Source organism: Globicephala melas, chromosome 20 (assembly GCF_963455315.2).
Source record: "Globicephala melas chromosome 20, mGloMel1.2, whole genome shotgun sequence".
NCBI classification, from domain to species: Eukaryota; Metazoa; Chordata; class Mammalia; order Artiodactyla; family Delphinidae; genus Globicephala; species Globicephala melas.
Window position 1 is genome coordinate 12,162,646 of NC_083333.1, and position 22,387 is coordinate 12,185,032.

The 22,387-nt window shown below is 52.3% G+C and overlaps 1 protein-coding gene and 1 non-coding gene across 2 annotated transcripts; one reads left to right on the plus strand and one right to left on the minus strand.

Annotated features, from left to right (window-relative positions):
• Window positions 1-1,251: 1,251 nt before the first annotated feature.
• ALOXE3 (arachidonate epidermal lipoxygenase 3) lies at window positions 1,252-21,445 on the minus strand. Its single transcript, XM_070044508.1, is given in 19 exon segments — window positions 1,252-1,449; window positions 5,962-6,132; window positions 6,705-6,805; window positions 11,340-11,461; window positions 12,017-12,186; window positions 12,601-12,634; window positions 12,636-12,685; window positions 12,779-12,982; window positions 13,111-13,178; window positions 13,181-13,247; window positions 13,972-14,144; window positions 14,682-14,785; window positions 17,360-17,485; window positions 17,787-17,893; window positions 17,895-17,910; window positions 18,457-18,534; window positions 19,604-19,816; window positions 20,423-20,660; window positions 21,229-21,445. Coding segments are annotated over 19 exon segments (2,457 nt in total).
• A 297-nt stretch (window positions 21,446-21,742) lies between these two features.
• Window positions 21,743-21,815, plus strand: TRNAK-UUU (transfer RNA lysine (anticodon UUU)). The gene has a single exon. It is a non-coding gene; the product is annotated as a tRNA-Lys (tRNA).
• The last annotated feature ends 572 nt before the right edge of the window (window positions 21,816-22,387 follow it).

The window sequence follows — 22,387 nt, forward strand, 5'->3', positions numbered from 1 at the left end:
CAACATCTCATCACATGCTTCTAGAACAGAGAGGTAGAGAGCAGAGAACTCTGGTGGGCTCATGCCAGCAGTTAAATGCTCCAGCCTGGAGATGACCACATCACTTCTGCTCATAGCTTGTTGGCCAAAACTCATCCATGACTCCACCCATGCACAAGAGAGCCAGAGGTTGAATCCTCCATGTGTCCAGAAGAGGAACCAGATCTCAGTGGCAATGCTAACAACTCCCACACCCAGAAGCTGGATTCTCAGGCTTTGCAAAATACCCACTTTTTTGTATCGGCCCCTTGAGTCTGGATATCCCTTCACCTTCTGATGGATAACACACTCTGGGAGGTGAAGGAATGTAGGATCTGGCTAGGTGGTGGGTTGAGCTGGGAGGCTTCCTGTCTCCAGAGCAGGTGATCCAGGGATTCATTGCTGCTCTTTCTTTCTCTAACCCCTTGGTTCCCCACCCACCTACGTGCACACAGGAACAAAAACAAAAATGAAATGGGAGCCAAGTATATTGGTTTTTATTGAACTTACTGGGCTCAAGGACAAAAATGGTGGGGAATGATAGTGGGGATAGGAAAGAGCTGGGGAGAGACTCCACACACACACACACACACACACACACACGCACACACACACACACACAAGCCAGGGAGGCTGGCCCTGAGAACTACAGCTAGAGGTACAGGTAAGCTGGGCTCTAATTGTAACCCTCTCCCTAAAGATGCTGGGGTCAAAGTGGACCACATGACAGATCCAGGGCACACATCCTTCCTTGTCCAGTTTCCAGGCTCTTCCAAAGAAGGAAGTTGCATTGGGTTGGTCCTAGGATGGGAGGAAAGTGGAAACAAAGAGGCAAAGTAGGAGAAGGAGTTTTGGAATGGGGAGGACTGGGAAGGCGCCCTCAGAGTCCCAACCTGGGCCCAATGGGAGGAGGAAGAGTTTTCACAGAAGGCGGGAGTAGGCTAGGCTTTCACAGGAGCCTGCCCAAAGTAGGGCAAGGGGTGTTGGGGTTCCTTCCTTTTGAAGGGCCTGTTGTGCATTTGACTTTAGCCAGCGGTTTCTCACCCTGGACACCGCTGTACTGGCAGCTCAGGGCCCAGTTCATGGGATGCTAGAGCCACCGTGGGTGGAAAAGGTCCCCACGTGCAGAGAAAGTTCACGCTGACCGAGAACAGGGAAGACGGGAGAGCCTTGAGGACCCTGAGAAGCTGGGCCTCCTCACGCTTGGGCTTTCCGCGTGGTAGGAGGAAGGGGTTAAATGGAGACGCTGTTCTCGATGAGGGGAGGGTCCAGGTAGTATAGGGCAGCTCCAGGCCCCCCGCTCCGCTCCCGGATGTCTCGCGAGATCTGAGCCAGGCGGCTCTGGAAGATGGCGGTGCTCCGGAAGATGGCGGTGCTCCGGAGAGGCCTTTCCTCGGTGAAGTGCTCGTCCGGGTAGGTGTCCAGGGGCCGCTGGGAGAAAAATCAGGTGCGGGGTCAGGATGATGTTCAGGACGGGATGGAGAATAATGAAGGACCATATTTGCCAGCAAATACAGTCAAAGTGGCTTGTAAAGGCGGGCGTGACGCAGCCACGGCTACTGTAAACGCAAACCCTTCAAACCTCCAAACCACCACTCCAGCGACCTGCGCAGAGCAGCCTGGACACCCGCAGCCCACGGGGCCCTAAAAAGGTCCCTTCCTGTCCCTGGGCCACCGCTCTATGAACTAAATACAACCACATTCAGAACACACCTGAAATCAAACGTAAACACGCCCGAGCAATTATGCCCAAGGATACACCTGTTACCTCACAGTTTCACAGATGGAAACCCCTGAAGACAACCAGGTCTGAGGCATCTCCCAGTCAATCAATGTTGCCAGCATGAGCAGCATCACCATACACTCGTGCTTTACAGCGTAGCCAATCACAGTCAAGAAACAGCGCAGTGAACTTCAGTCAGTGCCATCCTGTGGCGGAGCAGAACTGCCCATCTGGGCTTGACCGCAATGCACAACCAGCTCGCCATCACGGTTCCTGGGGCCAGTCTCCGAACCAGCACACACTGCTCATACAATACAACTGTTGCCAACAATCCTGTTGTTTAAAATATGCTTTGTCTTGTTTTATTGCGCCAGTGAAGCCTCCCAAAACACTGTTAAATCACAGCCTTGTTTTCTTGTCCCTGACTTTAACGACCTCTATTGTTTCACCATGAGGACAATGTTTTCCGAAATATATTTTATCAAAACTCCATAAGGGAGTTTCATCTTTTTTAAGATTTTTTTTTTTTTTGATATGGACCATTTTCAAAGTCTCCATTGAATTTGGTACAATATTGCTTCTACTTTACGCTTTTGGGGTTTTTTTTGGCGGCGAGGCATGTGGGATCCCAGCTCCCCTACCAGGGATCGAACCCGCACCCCCTGCAGTGGAAGGCAAAGTCCTAACCACTGGACCACCAGGGAAGTCCCGGGAGTTTCATCTTATACTGAGTTTTTATTAGTAATGGCTGTTCTCATTTATCAAACGTTTTTTCAGCATATATTGAGATGATTATATGGTGTTTCTTTATTGATGTAAGGAAGTGTATTGTTAGGTTGCATAAGGTTGAACCAACCTTTCATTCCTAAATTAAACTAGATTTCATCATGATGTATTATTGTTTTACTATTTACTGTTGGCCTTCACGGACTACTGATATATTTTTAAGATTGTTGTAGCTAAGTGGAATGAGTTTGTAATTTTATTTTCTTAATTACAGGTGATGTTGCAAGGGCTTTACATGGACCATCACAACGGCACAACAATTCTATAAGACAGGTACTCTTATCATTCCCACTTTACAGATAAAGAAACTGAGGCTTAGAGAGCCCGATTACATATCCAAGGTCACATAGGTGGGAAATGTGGATCTGGGACTAGAACCCTCTACCTGAGACTCACTTCTCAGGAGCACTGCCTTTGCCAGGTGCTGGTATCAGGGTTCCCAGTAAAATGATTTGGGAAGCTTCTACTTTTTTCTACACTTTCAAGCAGTTTGAATGATTTAGGAATTATTTGTTCTTTGAAGGTTTAATAGAATGTCCATTTACAAGGAGAGGGATCAGATCTTTCACAACCTTTTTCATTTATGTATGGTTTTCACCTCTTCTGGTTTTTTTGTTTTTTAGGTTTTCTTAAAAAAATCACTTATTTCATTTAGGTTTCCAAATTTATTTGCATAAAACTAAGTATTTTCTTCTCCTTTTTAATTTTTTTTAAATTTTTTCAGTCTTCTCGAATATGTGGCTATATGCCTTTTACATTCCTGATGTACATTTATGGGGGTTTTTTTTTCTTGATTTGAATTGTTTCTGGTTTCTTTATTTTATCGGTCTTTTCAAAGAATCAGCTTTACGTCTTACTTACCAGATTGACATCTAATTTCCAAAACTATAGTGTCACTACTGATAAAGCAGAACACAGAAATATGATAGACTGGGTTCAAAGCCTAGTTACTAGCTGTGACCTTGGACAGACTGCTTGGTGCCTTTGAATCTCAGTTTTCTCCCCTGTAAAATGGAGCTGCCATTTATGGAACGCTTATATGCCAGTCACTGTCTTAAGCATTTTAAATATAGCTACTTATTTATTTTGTGTTTTGAAATAGTGTACACAAGATACCTGATTTAATGACGGAGGCATGGTAGATCCTCAGAAAGTGATAGGTGCTATTATTATTGTTGTTGTTGTTGTTAGAACTTTCTGAGTTGAACTTCCCACTGGCTTATGAGAAAGGGAACTCTCCACTCTCATCATCTTGTATACCCTTCTCTCTGTACTGTGACATTGTGATTTATAATAAGAAATGTATATTTGGTCTTCCCGTGCCTAGCATAGAGCTCTTAAAACCCTTATAATTTCATTAAGTGATGGAATGTTAAAGGTGTCTTTTGTTATTCATAATAAGCCCTTTTCAACCCCACCGGAGCTTATGTTAATGAGGTGACTTCTGGAAAGCCCCTGGGGTGGCCGGTTGCCGGGAGAATCAACCTTGTGATTAGAGGGTGAGAACTTTGTTTCACCCTTGCAGCCTCAGGGGAGAGGAGAGGGACTGAAGGTTGAATGAATCCCCAATGGCCAATAATTTAATCAATCATGCCTAGGTAAGGCTGCCTCCATAAAAATCCCTCACGTACAAGTTTGGAGAGCTTTCAGGTTGCTGCACACGTGGATGTGCTGGGAGGGTGGTGGACCCAGAGAGGGCAGGGGAACTCCGCGCCTCTTCCCCAGCACCGCGCTCTATGAAGCTCCTCCATCGGGCTGTTCCTGAGTTGTATCCTTTCAGCATAAGCCCGTCATCTAGTCAGTAAACTTGGCTTGAGTTCTGTGAGCTGTTCTGGCAAATGATCAAAACTGAGGAGGGGGTCATAGAAACCTCTTATAGCTGGTTGGTCAGAAGCTCAGATGACAAGCTGGACTTGCGATTGGCACCTGAAGGGGGTGAGGGTGGTGGAGTGGAGGAGCAGTCTTGTGGGACTGAGCCCCTGACCTGTGGGATCTGACACTATCTCCAGGTGGACAGTGTCAGAACCGAGTTAAGTCATGGGACACCCAGCTGGTTTCGGAGAACTGCTTGGGGTGGTGGGAAGCACTCACACACATTTTCTGGCTGGAAGAATCGAGTTGAGAGTATCGAGAGTACCCACAGAGCGTTCTGTGAGTAGACAAAAAGCAGAGAGAGCTTTTCCTTTATAAGGACAGAAATGGGTGTCTCCAGATCCTTGGGAGGTGGGACCAGAGAGAAGCAGCCTCCAGGGACAAGTTCCTGCATTCCCGGGCATGAGATAAGTTAAAACTTGTTAGAGAGATAAACCCTCTGTGCCAAATGGAGGCAAGCGGGAGAGATGAGGATATCACGTAATGTCAGAAAGCTTGGGGACACGACCTGGAGGGCAGAGACATGACTGGTAACGTGGTGTGTAAATGGAGGTGATAGTAATTGGTGATTAAAGGGCTGCTCCCCTGGCCCAGCCTAACTCACAGGCTCCTTGCCGTCCTTCCTGCCTCCAGAATTGCCGCTCCCATCCATCCGCACAGCCACAGAAGCACCCTCCCTAAAACACAAATTTAGCCACGTCACCCCCAGGCTTAAACTCTTCAATGGTTCCCCTCTGTCCTGTGAACAAATACCGCACCCACACTGAGCCGTTTATGGTCCTGCAAACCCACCGACAGACTCTCACCTTCACTTGGCTTCACTTGGTAGAGTCCTTCCCTCTGCCTAGAAACTAATCCTGCCCCTCTTTTGTCTGCCAAACCCCTGCCTATCCCAGAGGTTTCATCTGAGATGTCACTTCCTCCAAGAAGCTGTCCCAGGTTCGCCCAGACTTGGTCAGGTTCCCAAGTCTGGGGCCCCATTCTCACCTCTGTCACTAGACTGTAAGCTTATGACATCAAGGTTCATAACTGCCCACCAGTGTCTGGCACATTGCAGGTTCTCAGGAAGTCCTGATTGAATGGAGGAGTTCATGAATAATTCCTACAAGACGGTGGTGCCCTTTTCCATTTTCCTGTGTGTCTCCTCAACCTGGCCACAGGATTCTTGAAGGGAGGACGTTCTCACCCAGCTTTATGAGCCTGGCGCCCAGCACTGCGTTGACACATGGGAGGGATCCAGCAGATGTGCGCTGGATATCTGGGTGAATGGATGAGTGGTTGACGGACGAGTAAGTGGTTGGATAGACGGATGGATAGGTGGATAGATTGGTAAACTGGTGAATTAGATGGAAGTTGTGCCCCGGCCACTAAACTGGTATTTGCTTCGGTGTATGTCTTTGGGGACCAACTGTCATTTCCTGAAGAAACTGAAGAACCCAAGGCAGCTCAGCAGTGAGCATAAATGCCAGCTATCGGCTCCCAAACTCCCTGGGAGAGCTGCCACCACCTCCACTGCCCAGGCCCTGCAGACTCCCCCCACCCCTAGACACCCCCCAACACACCTGATCCTTGGGCTCTTGGCTGGCCAACCAGAAGAGGAGAATGTTGCTACAGGTGTTGTTCACTTCCGGGAGGGTGTCTAGGTAACTTTTCAGGGTGGTGGTCCCCTTGGTCTGCGGTGGGGGCTGCCTCATGAATTATGGGGCACTGGGCATCCAGGCCCCAAAGTCATGCTGTGGAGACCCCACCCCAGTGGAGTTGGTTGGCCAGAGGAAGAGGACCCTCTCCCTCCTCAACATCCCTGTTCCTGCACGTGCCACCCCAGATTTTGCAGTTGGGAAATAAGGGGGTCATGGAGAGGGAAGAGAGGGAGGGGTATAAGGTTGAAAGTTCCAGAAGGGTGGCAGGAGCCTGGGTCACCCCTTGTCACTCCCCACCCAATGTTCCAGGACTGGGTGGAGTGAGTCACCTAGGAGGGAGGAAGACCCAGAGTAGAGGTCACCCGAGAAACGGGTCTTGCATTGGCCCCACACACAGAGCAGGCTGCTACTCCACTTGGCCGCGGCCCATCCGAGACAGCAGCCCCTAAGTTCCACTCCCTCCACAACCCAACTCGAGTCACCATTACAAGCTTGGACCCAGCTCCACTCCAGTCATCATCCAGCCCCAGTGCCCAGCCCTATTCATAAACCCATCACAGCTCCGACCCTCCCATGCTCTCAACCCGAACTCTGGCCTCATGTCCATTGCTGGGCCTAATGTCGCGTGACCCAGTGCCCCCCAGGCCCACCCTCCGCAGCCTCACCTGCCCACTGTTGACGGCGGCGTGCTGGGCGGAGCAGTTGAAGATGACTGCAGTGAGGAGCTTCACCAGCTCTCCCAGGGTGCACAGCCTGCATGGGAAGCCTGCGTGTGGGAGGAAGGGAAGAGGGTGCAGATGGAGGGGACCAGATTCCCCAGGGCTGGGGTTCACCGCAGGCAGAGAGTGAGCCGTGCGTACTGAACATGTGGCCACCACTGTCTTTAGACAAGGATTAGGGTTGGGCTGAGGTTAGGGATGGTCTTCACCAAGGTGTGGTCTCTGAAGGGGGTACTGGGACGGGACCAGAAAATGCCCAGTTGGCAGAGCTCACAACCGAAGAGCCCAGTGGATTCAGTGTGACAGCCAAGCTGCCCCTCCTTGAACACCAAGGCACTTCTTTCTGCCGCCCATAGTAGTGCTTAATGACTTAATTCTGCCCAGCTCACCACGATTTGTCTGAGCGCTCAGGAGCAGATCCTCCACTGCTGGGTTTAGTGGCAGAGACAGATGGCCAGAGAGGGTGCTACTTATAAGCTTGCAGTGGTAGAAGCAGAGGGAAGCTTTAAGGCCAGGGCTTGGCTCTTTGAGGAGAGGGCAAGCAGGGCAGGCTCGGCACTGGGGCTGGCGTGGTTAGGGGTGACTTTCCTGGAGGAAGAGAAGGGCCTCCCTGGGTAGAAGAATGGGTGAGCTTTGAATGGAGAAAAGAAGACAGAGGAAGGCATTTTCAAGCTCAGCCCTTGGTCCTTTTTTCTCTGTACCTTAGTGGTCTCATTCAAGACTGTGGCTTGAAGCACCTCCCACTGGCTGAGGATTCCCAAGTTCACATCTCTCCTCCTCCTGGCCGCTGAACTCTGGACTCAGCAGTGGGTGTCAGCTACTACCTGATACCTCTGCCTGAGTGTCTATGAGGCATCTCAGACTTGACACCTGCCAAGCCTAATGCTTAACTCCCTACCCCGCACGCTCCCCAAACCCATCTCCCCCTCCCCCACCAGTGGTCCCACTTCGGTGCTCTCTGTCCAGGTGCTCCCGCCAAAATCCGTGCGCTGGCTCCTCTCTTTATCTCATACCGCACAAGTCAGCAAATTCTTGCAGAAACCAATCTCGTCCCATCACCTCCAGTCTCCATGCCACCCTGTCTCCAGCATCTCGCTCCTGGATGAATCTGACTGCTTCCGCCTTTGCCCCTGATAGCCTGTTCTTCACGTGACAGCTGGAGTGAGTGATCCTTTAGAATCATAAATCCAATTAGGTCACCCCTAGCTAAAGCCCACTAAGAGCTTCCCACCTCACTTGCCTCGCCATGGCCCTGCTTGATCTGGCTCTCATTCCTTCTCCAACTTAATTTCCTTCCCTACTTTTCTCCCTCTGACTCTACTCAGCCACATGGGTCTTCTGATTCCTCAAACCCACCAGCACACTCCCACCTCAGGGCCTTTGCACTGACTCCATCTCTGCCTGTACACTCTTGCCCCGGTTATCCACAGAACTAGCTCTCTCCCTTCCTTCACATCTCTGTCAAACATCACCTCCTCAGAGACTTCCCTGGTGGCGCAGTGGGTAAGAATCCGCCTGCCAATGCAGGGAACATGGGTTCGAGCCTTGGTTGGGGAAGATCCCATATGCTGCAAGTCCACGTGCCACAACTACTGAAGCCCACACACCTAGAGCCCTGTGCTCTCTGCAACTAGAGAAAGCCTGTGAGCAGCAACAAAGAACCAACACAGCCAAAAATAAATAAATATATAAATTTATTTTAAAAAAAAATCACCTCCTCAGAGAGGCCTTCCCTGACCACCTACCTGAAATAATCCCCCCTACCTCGACCCACTATATCCCCTGATGCTCTTTTGTTCTCCTTAGTATTCATAACCACCTGACATATTTGCTAGTTTATTATCTGTATCTCCCCACAAGAATGTTAAGCTTCATGAAGGCCAGGATTTTTGTCTGTCATGTTCACTGCTGAACCCCTCGAACAATACTTAATAAATATTAACAGTACTTAATAAATTTTACTGGTTGACTGAAGTGAAAGCGTGAGAGGGTAGGAAGCCAGAGTGGGAAGGCACAGAGGCATAAACAACGTGAGGGAAAAGGAGCAGACTTAATTGGAGGTGAGGCTGCAGCAGTGTGCCAGGCAGGGTAGTTTCTGGGCAGTGTTTCAGAGGATTACTGGGGCAGTGGCCCCAGTAATTGAATTGGCAGGCGAGCAGCGAGAGGCTGGGAGGGGTGGGACGGGTTGAGAGGCGGCTGCCACAACGCACGAGTAGTGAGAGGACTGGGACTCGGACGGTGACAGTAGAAAATGATGGGGACAATAGGATTAGCCACCCTACTGGATGTAGGGAGAGAGGAAGACATCGGGGAACATGAGTCAAGATGGCTCCAGGGTTTGGAGTCAGGATGACAGGAAAGAGGCTGATGCAACAGAGCAGAGAGGCTTGGAGGAAGGACCAGGTGTCTGTCTGCCTGGGAGTGTGTGGGAATTTTCTGAATGTTCTGTTCGTGGTGGCTAGAATAAAAAAGCAAAGACAGACCGTCTACGGGCATTTTTCTGTAGTGCATATTGTTTGTTTTTTCCCTTTGAAATATGGAAGCAAGAGGCATGCTGACTGAGGTTAATGAATGAATGTGTTTTACCTTAAAACATGAGTCTAGAATTACTTTGGGCTGTTTGGAAGAGATGTTTGTCTATCTGAAGGATGTCCTGATGTATTAAATCAGAGACAAGTTGAATAAAGAAAGATCAGAGAGTTGATCCCGCTCTGGGTCTTGAATAGGAAACAGATAACCCCAAAGAGAAAAATAGCTGTCCCTGGAGGAGAAGCAGTCAGGATCAGGACGCCCCTGATTAATAGTAGGGGTGCAAAGCACAGGGAGGGGCTGCCCTTTAAAAGATCCAAAAGAGACCTGGCTGTCACCACCTTAACCCAGAAGTCACACTTGGCATCACTCATAGTGAGACAGCCTGACGTCACATGCCTCCCAATATGATGCGATGCAGAGAACACAGCATCACTGGAGAAATACTCTTGCCCAAAACATTTAACCTTTAGGTATTGCTTCCGGTTGACAACATACACAGAGGGTAGAGGAATGACATCATGAGGAAGCAATTAGATAAATTTGGAAGGTGAGACATTCTGCAGAACAACTAGTCCTAGCTTTTCAGTAGCCCTTGTGAGATGTCATGTGATTTCAGAAAGGGTGGAGGGGCCTGTGCTAAAGTGAGAGAGGCTTTAGAGTCAAAACAAACAAAGGTGTCATGTGGTCCTTGACTGGCTCCAGAATCAGCAGGATCAGCTGAGGGAGAATGGGACAAGTGAGGAAATTTGAATATGGACTGGTAAGAGGGTGATGTTGGAGATTATTGTCAATTTTGTTAAATATGATGGCAGCATTGCGGTTGTGTAGAAAAGCGGCATCGTGGGTTTGTTTGGGGGTTTTTTTGAGATGCATAGCAATTAGGGGTAAAATATGAAATGTATGTAATTTACCTTAAAAGACTTCAGCAATAAGCAAAAGCAACAGCTTAATCAAATATGGCAAGATGTTAGGAACTGTGTCTAGGTGGTGGGTAAATGGGTGTTCATTACATCATATCCTATACTTTTCTGTATGTTCAAAATTTTGTTTAAAAAAAAAAAACAGCCGGGACTTCCCTGATGGTCCAGTGGTTAAGACTCCGTTCTTCCAATGCAGGGAGTGCAGGTTTAATCCCTGGTCGGGGAGCTAAGATCCCCACAGGCTGCGGAGTGGCCAAAACAAAAAACACAAAAAAACCTTTGGAGCCCATTACAGGTAGGGCTACACCAGCCGTTCATTCTGTTTCCTGGTGACCTGAGACCACGCCTCCTTCCTGGGTCTCCCCCAACGGGAATTCCTCTGGGTGACCATCAAAAGTGCTAAGTCAGCTAAAAGTCACATCCCTGCCAAGAGAAGACATCCCAGGCAGTGACAGTCTTCCACCCTCCGGCCAGGGCTGGGATGGGGAGGCGGCAGAAGGCCTGAAAGAAGTGGGAGGTTCTGAAGGACACGTCCTCCGTGGAGCAAAGGGAAGACTTTAAGGAAGGGAGGACTAAGCAAAGGAGGCCTGAGAGGGGGCCACTGGTGTTGGTGGGTCTCAGAGGCCACTCTGGCAGTGTCAGAAGAGAGGGGAGAGTTAGGGGCCAGTGACAGGTGTAAATAAGGAGGAATCAGGCAACAGCAGTACCAAGCTACTCCATGAAGCCAAAAGTGAGAGAGGTTGGGCTGGAGGGGCCACCCGGTAGGACGGGCGTAAGAGGGTATGAGAGAGGAGTCCAGAGTCCTTAGTACTTGCAGCTGGAGATGGCTCCTACCACATGATGTGACTCATCCTCAGACCTCAGCAAGCAGAGGTGAATGGGTGGTAAAGGTTGAGCAGGGACTAGACAGGCACCATGTAGTGGCTGAAAGCAAGGGCTTTGGAGATGTTGGGCGCTGGCTCTGGATCCTGCCTCTGCCACTTACTACCTGTGCAGCCTTCTGTGCCTGTTCCTTATCTGCTTGGTGGGGCTAACAACAGCATGTACTTCCAAGGCTTGTCAATGAATAAGAACTGGGTCATGGTAGGGCCAAGGGGGACGGTGGGTTTGGAGGATGGGGAGGGGATACCTGAGCTTTCCTGGCCCAGGAACTCCTGAGCAGAGATCTCTCCAACCCAGGCCTGCAGCTCCGAATCCTGCTGCACAGATGCATCACTGGGGTAATAGTAGGCCATGATTTCTGAGACAAAACTGTAGGAAAGAGATGTCCCTGCTACGGCAGTGACCTTGGGCTCCGGCCTCGCCTGAAAACCAAGGCCCAGTGCTGCTCAGGCTAGGGAGAGCCAGCTGCCCAGATTCCACTGAGAGTCCATGGGGGTTCAGTGGGGACCCCCAGATTCAGTTGGAACCCCAGTGCCCAGGCTTGCCTCAAGTCTCACCCCCACTCCAGAGAGGCCACCGAGGAGAGCCTGACATGCTGTGTCCCCTCGCCACTCAGCACCCAGGAGAAGGGAAGACCTGCCCACCTAAAGGCCCCAGCCCACACCTAGCTGTTGCTGCTGCCCTGACTCCTCTGGACGGCCCGTCCTTCCGGTCCTCTGCTCATTCACACACAGCCCAGCCCCTCCTCAGCCCATGGCTACCTGCCATTTCATAAGGAACCCCAACCGCAACTCTCACCCTTGAGGTGCCCCACGCTGGGCCTGAGGACACCTGAAACCCCCAGCATCAAGCGCCCCAGCCTGCACGAGCACACGGGTCCACCCTGCCCCTGGGCCAGATTGGCTGCAGGTCCCGGGCCCACACCTCTCAATGGCCGCCCAGACCTTCAGGCCGTCGTCTCGGTGATGGTAGTTGGGGGTATCCAGGATGCCGCAGGCTCGCAGGCTGTCTGGAAGGCAGAAATTGGTGTAGGTAAAGTGGGCCAGATCGGTGCTCATGAGGTAGAGGAGGACTTGCCTCCCGATGGACGTGACCTGAGGACAGAACACAGCTGGGCTCCCGGACCGGCCCATGCCCCACCCCAGTGCCTGGGGATGAGATTGGTCTAGTGACTCAGCAGAGGGCATTTTTTAGTTAATCGAGCAGTCCAAGACCAAGGATCAAACACCCATGAGAGCACGACATGGGCTGCGCAGGTTGCGGCCTTACTACGTGCGTAGGCGGTAATCCTTAGGTACGTGGGAACTAGAAGAATAACTGAAGGCCGGGCAGGCCGGGGCTCAGGCCGGGGTGCCTCGTCCAACTCTAGGAGCCTTTGAAACCCGAGCCCTAGGAGGTGGGGCCGGTGGGTGGGATCGAAGGGAGGGAGACAGGGTTTGTGGGCGGGGCAAGGTGCCCTCGGGAAGGAGCCCCTTGGAAGGGGCGGGCGGGGAGCCGGGAGGCCGCACCTTGTCCACAAGGCCCTCTGGTTTGAGCAGCGTGGCGTGCGACGGTGTTCACCTGCAGCGTGTAGCGAGTGTGCGGAAGCAGGAGCTGCGAGCGGGTTGAGATCACAGGAGCCGAAGGTCAGGGGAGAAGGCCGCCCCGGCCCCGCTCCCTCTGGCCCCGCCCGGGGGTCACCCAGACCTTGTAGATGGAGTGGCAGCGCGGTAGCTGACGCAGCGTGGCCACGGCGAAGGCCTCGCACAGCAAATGCGTGCACAAAAAGTGCGTGTTGTTCTCGTGCACCAGGAACTCCGAGTTGCGCACCCACGTCTTGGCCAGCAGCCAGTCCCAGTCGGAGTCAGTGGGCAGAAAAATGGGGCTGCCTGGCCCGGAGGTCTGGCTGAGCTGCGTCCAGGAATAATAAGGGGCTGAGGCTCTAGACTGCTAGTGTGCCCCTTGAGGCCCCGCCCCCGCAGCCTCGCCGCGCGCCCCCCCACCCCCCGCAACCCCCCAGAGCCCGGCCCCAGGCTCACCTGGACGGCCAAGGGCACCAGCGCCCCCTGGGGGTTGAGCCACAACAGGCAGAGTGGGGAGGCTGCGGGCGGCCGTTTATGCAGGGGATGGGGACCTCTGCCGGGATCCAGTAGTCCGCTAGGAAGATGTGCCCCCTCTGGGGAAGTTGCACGGAGCCTTAGAGTGCTCTCCCCACCCGCGTTCTGCTTCCCTCCGTTCTCTGGCCGCTCCCACTCCAGCCTGGGTCTCAGTAATTATTGGTGCCTGCACTAAAGGCTAGTGTTGGGTACCCCACCCTTCCCAAAATGTCCGGAATGAGGTCCAGCTGAGTCCTTCTTTGTGCAGCCTCTCACCTGGCTTCCCAGCAGCTTGGACAAGCCGGCATCCTCTCCCCCTTTCCCCATACCTGGGCCTTCCTATTCTCTCAAGTGAGATGACTTCATTGTATCCAGTATCAGCAAAATCAACACAGGAGGGGAATCCACCAACCCCATCTCCAGCCTCCTGGAGGATGCCTGAGGGCTTGACTGGGCCGTCATCTCCTCCCACACCCTCGGAGTTTCTAGTTCTCAAGGATCATTCTTGCTCCTCTAGTGGTGCTGCCTTTGGCCTGTCCTAAAACAGCCTTCTTCAGGCCTCAGCACCTGGGATCTTGGGGGCCCCAGAACAGGGACAGGGCCTCCTCCTCCAGGCTGTCATGCTCACTCATACCACTTCAGCAGGCCCCATCTCACGCCTCAAGCCTGAGCCCCATCTGGCTCTCACCCATATCTGCTCTACTTAAAGGCGCAGGGCTGGGGGACGAGGCCTGCAGGCTGGATGCAGCCATCCCACCCTTACCCTCCATACCCATCCCTTCTCCCTACTGACAACTCATCCACCTCTAGCTCTGTCTGCAGGCAGGTGCCTGGTCCCAGCGAGGGGGCCACCATGTCACTGGTGACAGGCAGCTTGCTGGGCAAGCTGGAGAGGCAGTGGAGCATGACAGGATTGACACCGTTCAGGTACTGGTATCTGAAGAAGTGGTCTTCACATCAGTGCTCAGTGACGTACTCTAGGGGACAACAGAGGGGGGCCAGTTGAGCTGGAAACTGCTTCACTAGATCATGCTCAACCCAGCCCTTTGCTCATCACCGTGGTTTAGCCTTTCCTTCCAACAATCCTATGAGAGTAGGTATAATTATATCTTCAGTTTAACACTGGACACCGAAATTCCAAGAGGTAGAGTGACTTGCTCAGTTGGGTGGCAGAGCAGGAATTTGAACCAAAGTCTGGCCCCAAAGCCCAGAACTCTTGGTGGCAGGGGTAGGGGAAGAAAGGCAAGTGCATCTGATCAGGATCAGGACTCCTAAGTGACCCGTGACCCTCTCTCTGTCCCCACTCACTTATTCTTGTCCCCTCCCAGAGGGAGGAGAGATTGGTTCCTGAGGGGAATCTGGGAGATTGCCACCAGTGAAGCCAGGAGCCCCTCCCTCTGGGATCCAGCAGTCCCCCTGAGAGGGCCAGAAGAAGGCCCTTTCCCAGGATGGGGCGGAGGGGTCTGAGTATGGGGTAGGGTGGAGGATGGACATCTCTGCCTGGCTCTGCACACCTGAGGTGAAGGTCTTGTGGCAACACATGATATTCCGGATGTCATCCAGCTTCCTCCAGGAGCCCTTACGGTCCAGCAGACCCAGAACCTTCATGCCCAGGGACCTGTGGGAGGGGAAGTGGGGGTGGGCAGGGGGGCTAGGGGCTGCCAACTGCACTGTGCCCCCAGCCTAGAGGCCTGGAGGGATCTGACGAGGTCAGCGCCCAGAGAAGAGGTACCTAACAGTCCACATGGGAGAAAAGTCTAGAGGCTACTTGAGGCTTTGTAGGGGTGACTCCACATGTGTGTGCAAAGGTGGCGTGCAGGGTGCAGACAAGTCTCCTCGTTGGTGTTTCGTCCTGCTTTCTCCAAGCTCTCAGCTTGTCACAGACCTTCCCTGGTCCCCCTCCACCCACATGACAAAGCCCCAACTGCTCAGGCTGCCTAGGAAGCTCCCCACCAGCTGATTTCTACAACCTTTCTAGCTTTTTCTCCCACCCTTTGCACTAACCAATCCAGTCACAGCCTTCTTGCTAAACATAGCCAGAGATGTACTTTGTACACTGAACCAGTAAAAGTGGGCTTGCCAACCTACGGGCCGGCACTTTTCACTTTGTGGATGTCAGTACTGTTTTAATTATTTTACAATGAGCATGTACTATTTTATAATCAGAAAAAAATGCTTGAAATGAAGTCAGCTTTCTCCCCTGTCCAGGGCTTTGTTCAAGCTGTGCCTCTTCTAGAAAACCTTCTGCTACATCTCCACCTAGTATCAAACCTATCTGTTCTTCTGTGTGCATCTTAGATGCAAAGTCCTTCATGAAGCATGGCCTGATGGCCCCCCAAACACATGCCTTGTGTGTGTCTTTCACAAAGTACCCATGACTTCCTTCGTTCCATCGTAAACCCTTAAGTACATCACTCCCTTTATTATCCTACAGTGTACTCAAATCAGCTCCTAGTATACTGTGGGCTCCTTAGGGCCAGGACTGGGCTGTGTATGCCTGACATACCCAGTTCGTAATAATTGCTCACTAGCTAGGCCAAGTCAAGTGGAAGGGAATGGAACATAGGTTAGGAGGTTATGGCAGTTGGTCAGTAAGGTAGGCTGTGGAAGGATGCTGATGTGCCATGAAGAGTGTGGGCACCTGGAGAGGGCGCAGGGGCCTTAGTAACCTGACAAGCCCAAGGGCAGCTTCCTACGTGCTCATTAAGCCGCTCACTCCTCCTTCCATGGGTCTTTGCTGAGCGCCTGCCCGCTCAGGACCTGGGGATGGGAAAAACTGGATGGGAGCTTGGTCATTAAAGCAGAGGCTGAGGAGGCAAGAGAGAAGAAAGAACAGGCCTTCCTTTTCCAAGGCCTGCCACACATGTCCTTCAGGACACCCTGCAGTCACCTCACACTAAAACCCAGTGACTCCCTCCCCTCTGTAAATGACCACATGGCTGCCAAACGCCAGCTCCTCTTCCCATGGGCCCTTCTCTGAGCCTCACACAGGCTGTCCACGTGGTCTCCTGGGCCCTCCCTTGCCTAGACCCGCATATCCATCCGGGGACCAACTCAGGTGACTCTACCTTCCGGGATGCTCCCCTGGTCCCTTAGCCCTGCCAGGGCCTCTCAGCGGGTCCTTGTCCTGAAGCCTGAGCCCCCGTGTCTGCCTGTGCACCCCAATCCACTGTGGACACACTCAAGCTCCACACTCCGCCTCACCTCTGCATCCCCTCCCACTAGTGCTTCTCCAGAAGAACCGTTCTGGCACCAAAGCCCAGAACACGAGGATCCGGCTCCTCGCCCTGGCCTCCTCTGGGCCTCCTAATGCAGCCCCTGCACAGATGGCCGAGCCCTGCACTCCTCCTGCCATACTGACCTGGGTCTGCCCAGAGCCCACCCGCTCTCCCCTCACTGATCCTCCCCCCCCGCCGCCTGCCCAAAGCTTCAATCCCACGTGTCTCCCCAGCAACCACCTCCTGAGCCCCGCTGACCCGCCTCCTCTGTGCACTAGATGTCAGCTGTACCCCCTCCAGCCACATCACACTCACAGCCTCAGACTTGAGCTGCTTGTGACCCCTCCGATTGCTGATTAACTGTGCTGCACGTCTCCCGAGGGAGACTGTGAGTTCCTCCTGGCCAAAACTCTATCCTAATACTAGTCAGTAACCTCTATTGAGAGATTATTTTGTGCTGGATGTTAGCACATTAAAGTCTCCCCCACACCTATGAGGTAGATATGAATATTATTTTCATTTTACAAATGAGAAAACGGTTTAGAGGCTAAGTGAAAATCAAGGTCATAAAGCTAGAAAGTTTTGGTCTGGAAATTGAACCTGAGGTGGCCTGACCACCTCCTTAAATCTTAAGGGCTGGGCCTCTCTGGTCCTACTCAACATGGTCCCACCAACAGTGCCTGGGACCATGCTCTGCTCTGAGTAGGTGCTGAATTAATTCTATTGATTTGAGGAATGGAAAGAGAAGGGATAATTAAGAGCAAAGAGGTGGTGATGGGGAGCTAGAGAATGGAGTTGCTTAAAGAGAGAGCGGAGACGGGGTGGTGGGACAGGGAGAGGGGAGACTGGGGACAAGGAGAGGGGAGACTGGAGACAGGGAGATGGGAGACTGGGGGCAGAGACATGGATGTGCATCAAAGGGACAGAGGCTGAAGGAAGAGTGAGCAGGAGTGCGGAGAGGGCAGTGGCCTCACGCAGGGATGGCGTTGAAGAGCAGCGAGCTTGTCTTGGTGGCCGAGTAGCGAATATTGGGTTCCATGGACAGCAAGGACGGGATGTCAGTTTTCATGGGAAAGCCAGGCAGGTACCTATTCCCACTGCTGGGGAGTGGAGGGAGCAGAAAGACAGAAACCAGTCAGAGGGACCTGCAGCCCACTCCCCTTAATTCCTCTCCTCTCTCCTCCCCCAGAATCCCCAGGCCTCCCCTCACTCCAGGCTCCTCCCCTGCCCTCTCCCCTCCTCTCTGCCAGACCCCAGGGACCATCCCCACCCATTCTTCTCCAGACACTTGAATTAAACTGCGTTTGTCACCGATGCTGCTTTCCAGGCCGCCCACCCAGTCCTCACAACAGACCCTTCACTCCCCTCCAGCTTCTTCCCCAAATCTCAGTTCACCCTCACCTGTCGCCCTGGTCTGCACAAGGCACCCTCTTGATCAAAGCAAATTTCTTATCTGACTCCACCTCCTCAAAGCTGCTGACGTCTACAATGCCCGGGAAGCCAGGGGCAGGCGTAGACTTTCCAGCTTCCAGGAGAAAGAGGTCAGAGGTGGCAAGTGAAGCTTAGGGTAAACAGGAACCTTAGCTTTCAAAGATATGACTTTAAAACTCCCAGAAACCACCCATTTTCTGGGTAGATGACAAAGAATTAAAGTTGTTTTTTTTTTTTTTCCTGAAGGCACTAAGCTTCAGATCAGGGTAGCATTTGAGGATGACATGAATGTCCACACTGGTTTAGAGTTGGGTTTGTGTTGAGATCAAGATCATGGCTGGTTTGGGGGTGAGGCTGAGGATGGGCTGAAGTTGGTCAATCCTAGGGTCATGTCTGGTATCTGGGTCACATCAGGACAGCTGGGGTTGAGTGTGGGTTCATTGATGTTGTTGGGACAATTGTCAGTACTGGCATTTTGGGTCTGGGCTCAGGGTCAATATTAGATTAAGGTTAGGTTTAAATGAGGGTCGTGATCAGAGCTGGGCCGCCAAAGTTGGAATTGAGTTTAGAGTTAGTACCAGTCTGATTAAGGATGAGGTCAGATTAAGATAGCAAAGAGGTCAAATTAGGCCACCCTCACCGGTAGCATTCCTGTCGGGCCTGGAGTTCCCATTTCCTGTGATCCAGAAGGAGGGGAAGGGAGTCCTGACAAATAGTTCTTGCCGTGAGAAATGAAAATTACTCATTGGTAAGTCTCTTGTCAAATGACACCTCCTCCAGCATGCCTGTCCTGAACCCCCCAACCCTTGAACCCCATCCCTCAGTGACACGGATGTCCCACATTCTTTGTGCATTCATCAGTAGAAGGGATTCAGGACAACCTCACCCCCAGATTAGAACAATCTTCCTAGTTGTTTGCATGTTTGGCTCCTTGGGGGCAGAAGACACGTCGTATTCATTTTGTGTATTCCCAGCATCCAGCATGGTGCCTGGCACCGTGCATATAATATGCACTTGACAAAGGACTGATGAACGAGTATATTTTGTGAAGTGATGGGTGGATGTGCTGTGATGACAGATGGGGATTCAGAGTGAAATCTATGAGTAACTCACAGTACTAGCAAGGGTGATGTTCACTCGCTTCACCTTGACCTAGAACATCATCTCTCATGCCTAAGACTCATCTCCACGCTCGGACTCGCCTTAGTCTTGCCTCTGCAGATGAGAGAGCTGCTCAGGAGATATGGGGGTCCAGGGGCTGAAGGACCTTCAGCCCAGCAACCTTGAAATGTCCCCCAAATTCAAGAAAGAATCTGAACAGCCCCTCACAGGGACTTCATCCATACCAGAAAAGCCAGTGGTAGTGGCCAGGGCCTCTCCAGCTAAATTCTCTAAACATTCAGGGCTTCTCCCCCTGTTGAAATTCAGTAACTCAGCTTGCAGGTTAATTCCTCTCAGAGGAATTGGCTCTGGGGAAGGGCAGAGGGTGTCAGTGGTGAGCACACATATCTGTGTGTTTGTGTGTGTGTTTCTGAGTGGTGTGAGTGTATGTAAGTGTGTGTGTGCCTAGTCTCTGTGTGTCTGGGGGGTGGTGGGTAAATACTGCCCAGAAAGCCCCTGCATTTCAGGGCGTTAGAGGCTTATATTTTCAGAAAGCACCTACTTGGGAGCCCTGAGTTCCAGTTACCCTAATTCCAGCCCTATTCCCTACACCCTGGGCTCTTGTGAGAGCTCCCCCTGATCCCAGCAGATGTCTTCTGCAGCCCAGGCCAGCCCCTGCCTCTGGCCCGCCTGTTCCTTGTCGAAGCTCTATGGTGCAGTAGCCCTCAATCCACTGATAGCAGGGAAAGTGGCAAAGAGTACCACCAGGGGTAGTGATGGAGATACGGCTGCAGTACCAGGAGTCCTTGGGGAAGAAAGCGTAGCGCTCCTTGTGGAGCCGCAGCAGCAAGAGCTCACCCAGCTCCTCTGAGCAGCGTACCTTGTACTTCTGCACCTGGGGGGCAAGAGAGCAAGCAGTTGAGAGGCAAGGAACTGCCAACGTCATCCTTGCACCTTGAAAAGTGCGACTACACCGACACCTAGTCTGACATACAAACCCGAGCTGACCGTAACCCATGTGGTGCCTTTGCATGAATTAGAAAAAGGCATCCTTCATCCAGGCAGTAGCAGCCACGGCGCTGCAGGAGTCCTGTGTGAGCAGAGTGGATTCTGGATCTCCCTAGCCTCCCTGGAGCCCTCACCTTATGTAGGCCAGCAGCAAACAATCCTGGGGCCTGGCAGAGGCAGGTGGACCCCTTCCAGAGAAGAGGAAACCCAGGCTCAAAGAGGGCAAGCGCCTTCCCCAAAGCCCACCTTCAGTTACTGGAGGAGGAGCTAGGAAGCCAGTGGAATTCTCCGGAGCCACTGCCCAGGGCTCCTTCTCCACAGCCCTGCCTGGATAGGGTTTATCATCCCCAGAAAAGACAAGACCAGAATAGGGGTAGTGATGAGGTCAGGACCGGCATCCTGAGTTCTGCAGGATTTGATGAACTCTGGAGGAAAGACCCTCTCCTCCTTCAGGGTCCCCTGTCCGCTCTGCTCCTCGGGGTGGCTCCTCCCTCTCTCCAGGGGCGAAGCCACTGCCCATGCGATCCAGCCGCCGCTTGGGGCTCTCACCACATGTGCCCACCAGTGTGACAAAAATGTTGTCCAGTGTGCCGGCCATCAGGTAGGGAGCAGTGCCCACACACACGCGGTACACGGCCCTGATGGGAGGGAAGGAAGGATGCCCCTGGCAGCCGGCCTGGAGGAGGTGAGCCGCAGCCCAGGCATGGCTGGGCTGCTGAGCCGCTGTGTCAGAGCCTGGGGGTCAGGATAGGCCTTTGAGGAAAAGTCCAGCTGTCTCTGGGATGCTCTAGGGCTCACTCGCTGGCTCGCTGGCTCCAGAAGCTCTCTGTTGTTGCTAGCTGAGGGCTCCCTCTTCCCGCCCACAGCCTTTCGCCCTAATAGTTGTTTGTTTGCATCTGGCACAGCCGGTCCCTCTGACTGGCAGGACCGGGTTCACCCAGATGATTGTCAGGAGCCCGGGTCCCACTGGGAAGGGAAGGACCAGATGCCAAGAGGGAGACAGGGATTAGGTGATGCCTGTATGACTGGGACACTGATCTGCTCCTGGTCAGGGGCCGACTGATGCCCTGGGGCCCTTGTCCACCCACTCCCCAACTTCCCCCAAGACTCTTTCATCCTCTCTCTCAGCCAGAACTGGCCACAGGGCACCCGTATTCCTACTTGTGAATCATCCATGTGAATCACTATACACAAGTGAGCCGTAAATCACACGTGACTACAGCCACACGCGAGTCGGACACGCATCTCTGCACACTGCACAGGGGTCAGAAACAGCCCTCCTGTCACCTCCTAAACTCGGCACCACCACCCGCAAGCCCGGCCCTCTTGTGTCCCCGGTCCTTGGCACGCCCGATCTCAGTCTCTCGCTTGGAATAGGGCCGGTCTGGGGACCGAAGTGGTCTCCGGGCGCACAGCATCTGAAGGCCCCATGTGGCCTTCTTTCCGCTCCGGGCCGCCCTTGGCCTTGGGGCGGTAGGCGGGAGAGCCCAGGTGCGTGGGGTGCCTGGGGTCTCGGTCATCCGGACTGGGAGGAAACCTCTCCTCGAGGGAAGCCCGCGGCCGGCAGCGCCCCCGTGCTGCCGATACCGACACCGCACCCACCTAGCCTCCGCGGCGCTCCAGCCCCCAGCGTCCTAACAGGTGCGGCCGCTGTACGGAGGGGGGTCCGATAAAGCGCAATCATCCGCCATTAGCTTCACCGGCTTCCTCGAGGTGCGTTCTGTAGTCTCCTGCGCGCGTGCATAGGATACCGCTTATCCTCAGCATTTTCGTAAATGCGAATCTCTTATAGGAAGTAGAAGCGCTTGGGCAGCAGAGCCCGGATAGCTCAGTCGGTAGAGCATCAGACTTTTAATCTGAGGGTCCAGGGTTCAAGTCCCTGTTCGGGCGTCTGCCCTTTTTCTCCACCGGTACATGAAAATCTTTAGAATATTTTTGAGTAAATAATTGTATTCATTCAAACATAACAGAGGAAAAGAGTAACGCAAGTATTGCTGCCTGGTGTTAAGAGGAAACGGTATTAAGTGCGTCAGGGTATTTTTCAGAAGGCAGAACGAATGACAGTGGAGGGAGAGCGGAGATGTTTTAGAGCAGTGCATATGCGAGCCATACATGCGAATTTAAATTTTCTAGGAGCCACACATTAAAAAGAGTACAAAGAAATAGGTGAAATTTTTTTGAAATTAATTTTAATAACATTTTACTTAACCCATTATATCCTAAATCTTATTTTATCATGTAATCAATATTTTTAAATTATTAATGAAATTTTAACCATTTTTTGTACTAATTACAGTGTGTATTTTATACTTACAGCACATTTAAATTCATATTTCAGGTGCTCGATAGCGGTATCCACCCTAATCCGACAACTCTTTTTTGTTTTCTATGAATGGCAAAGTATGTAAAGGCACAGAATAGGAAGTACAATAATATATATACTGTCAGAAGCTTTTCTTAGG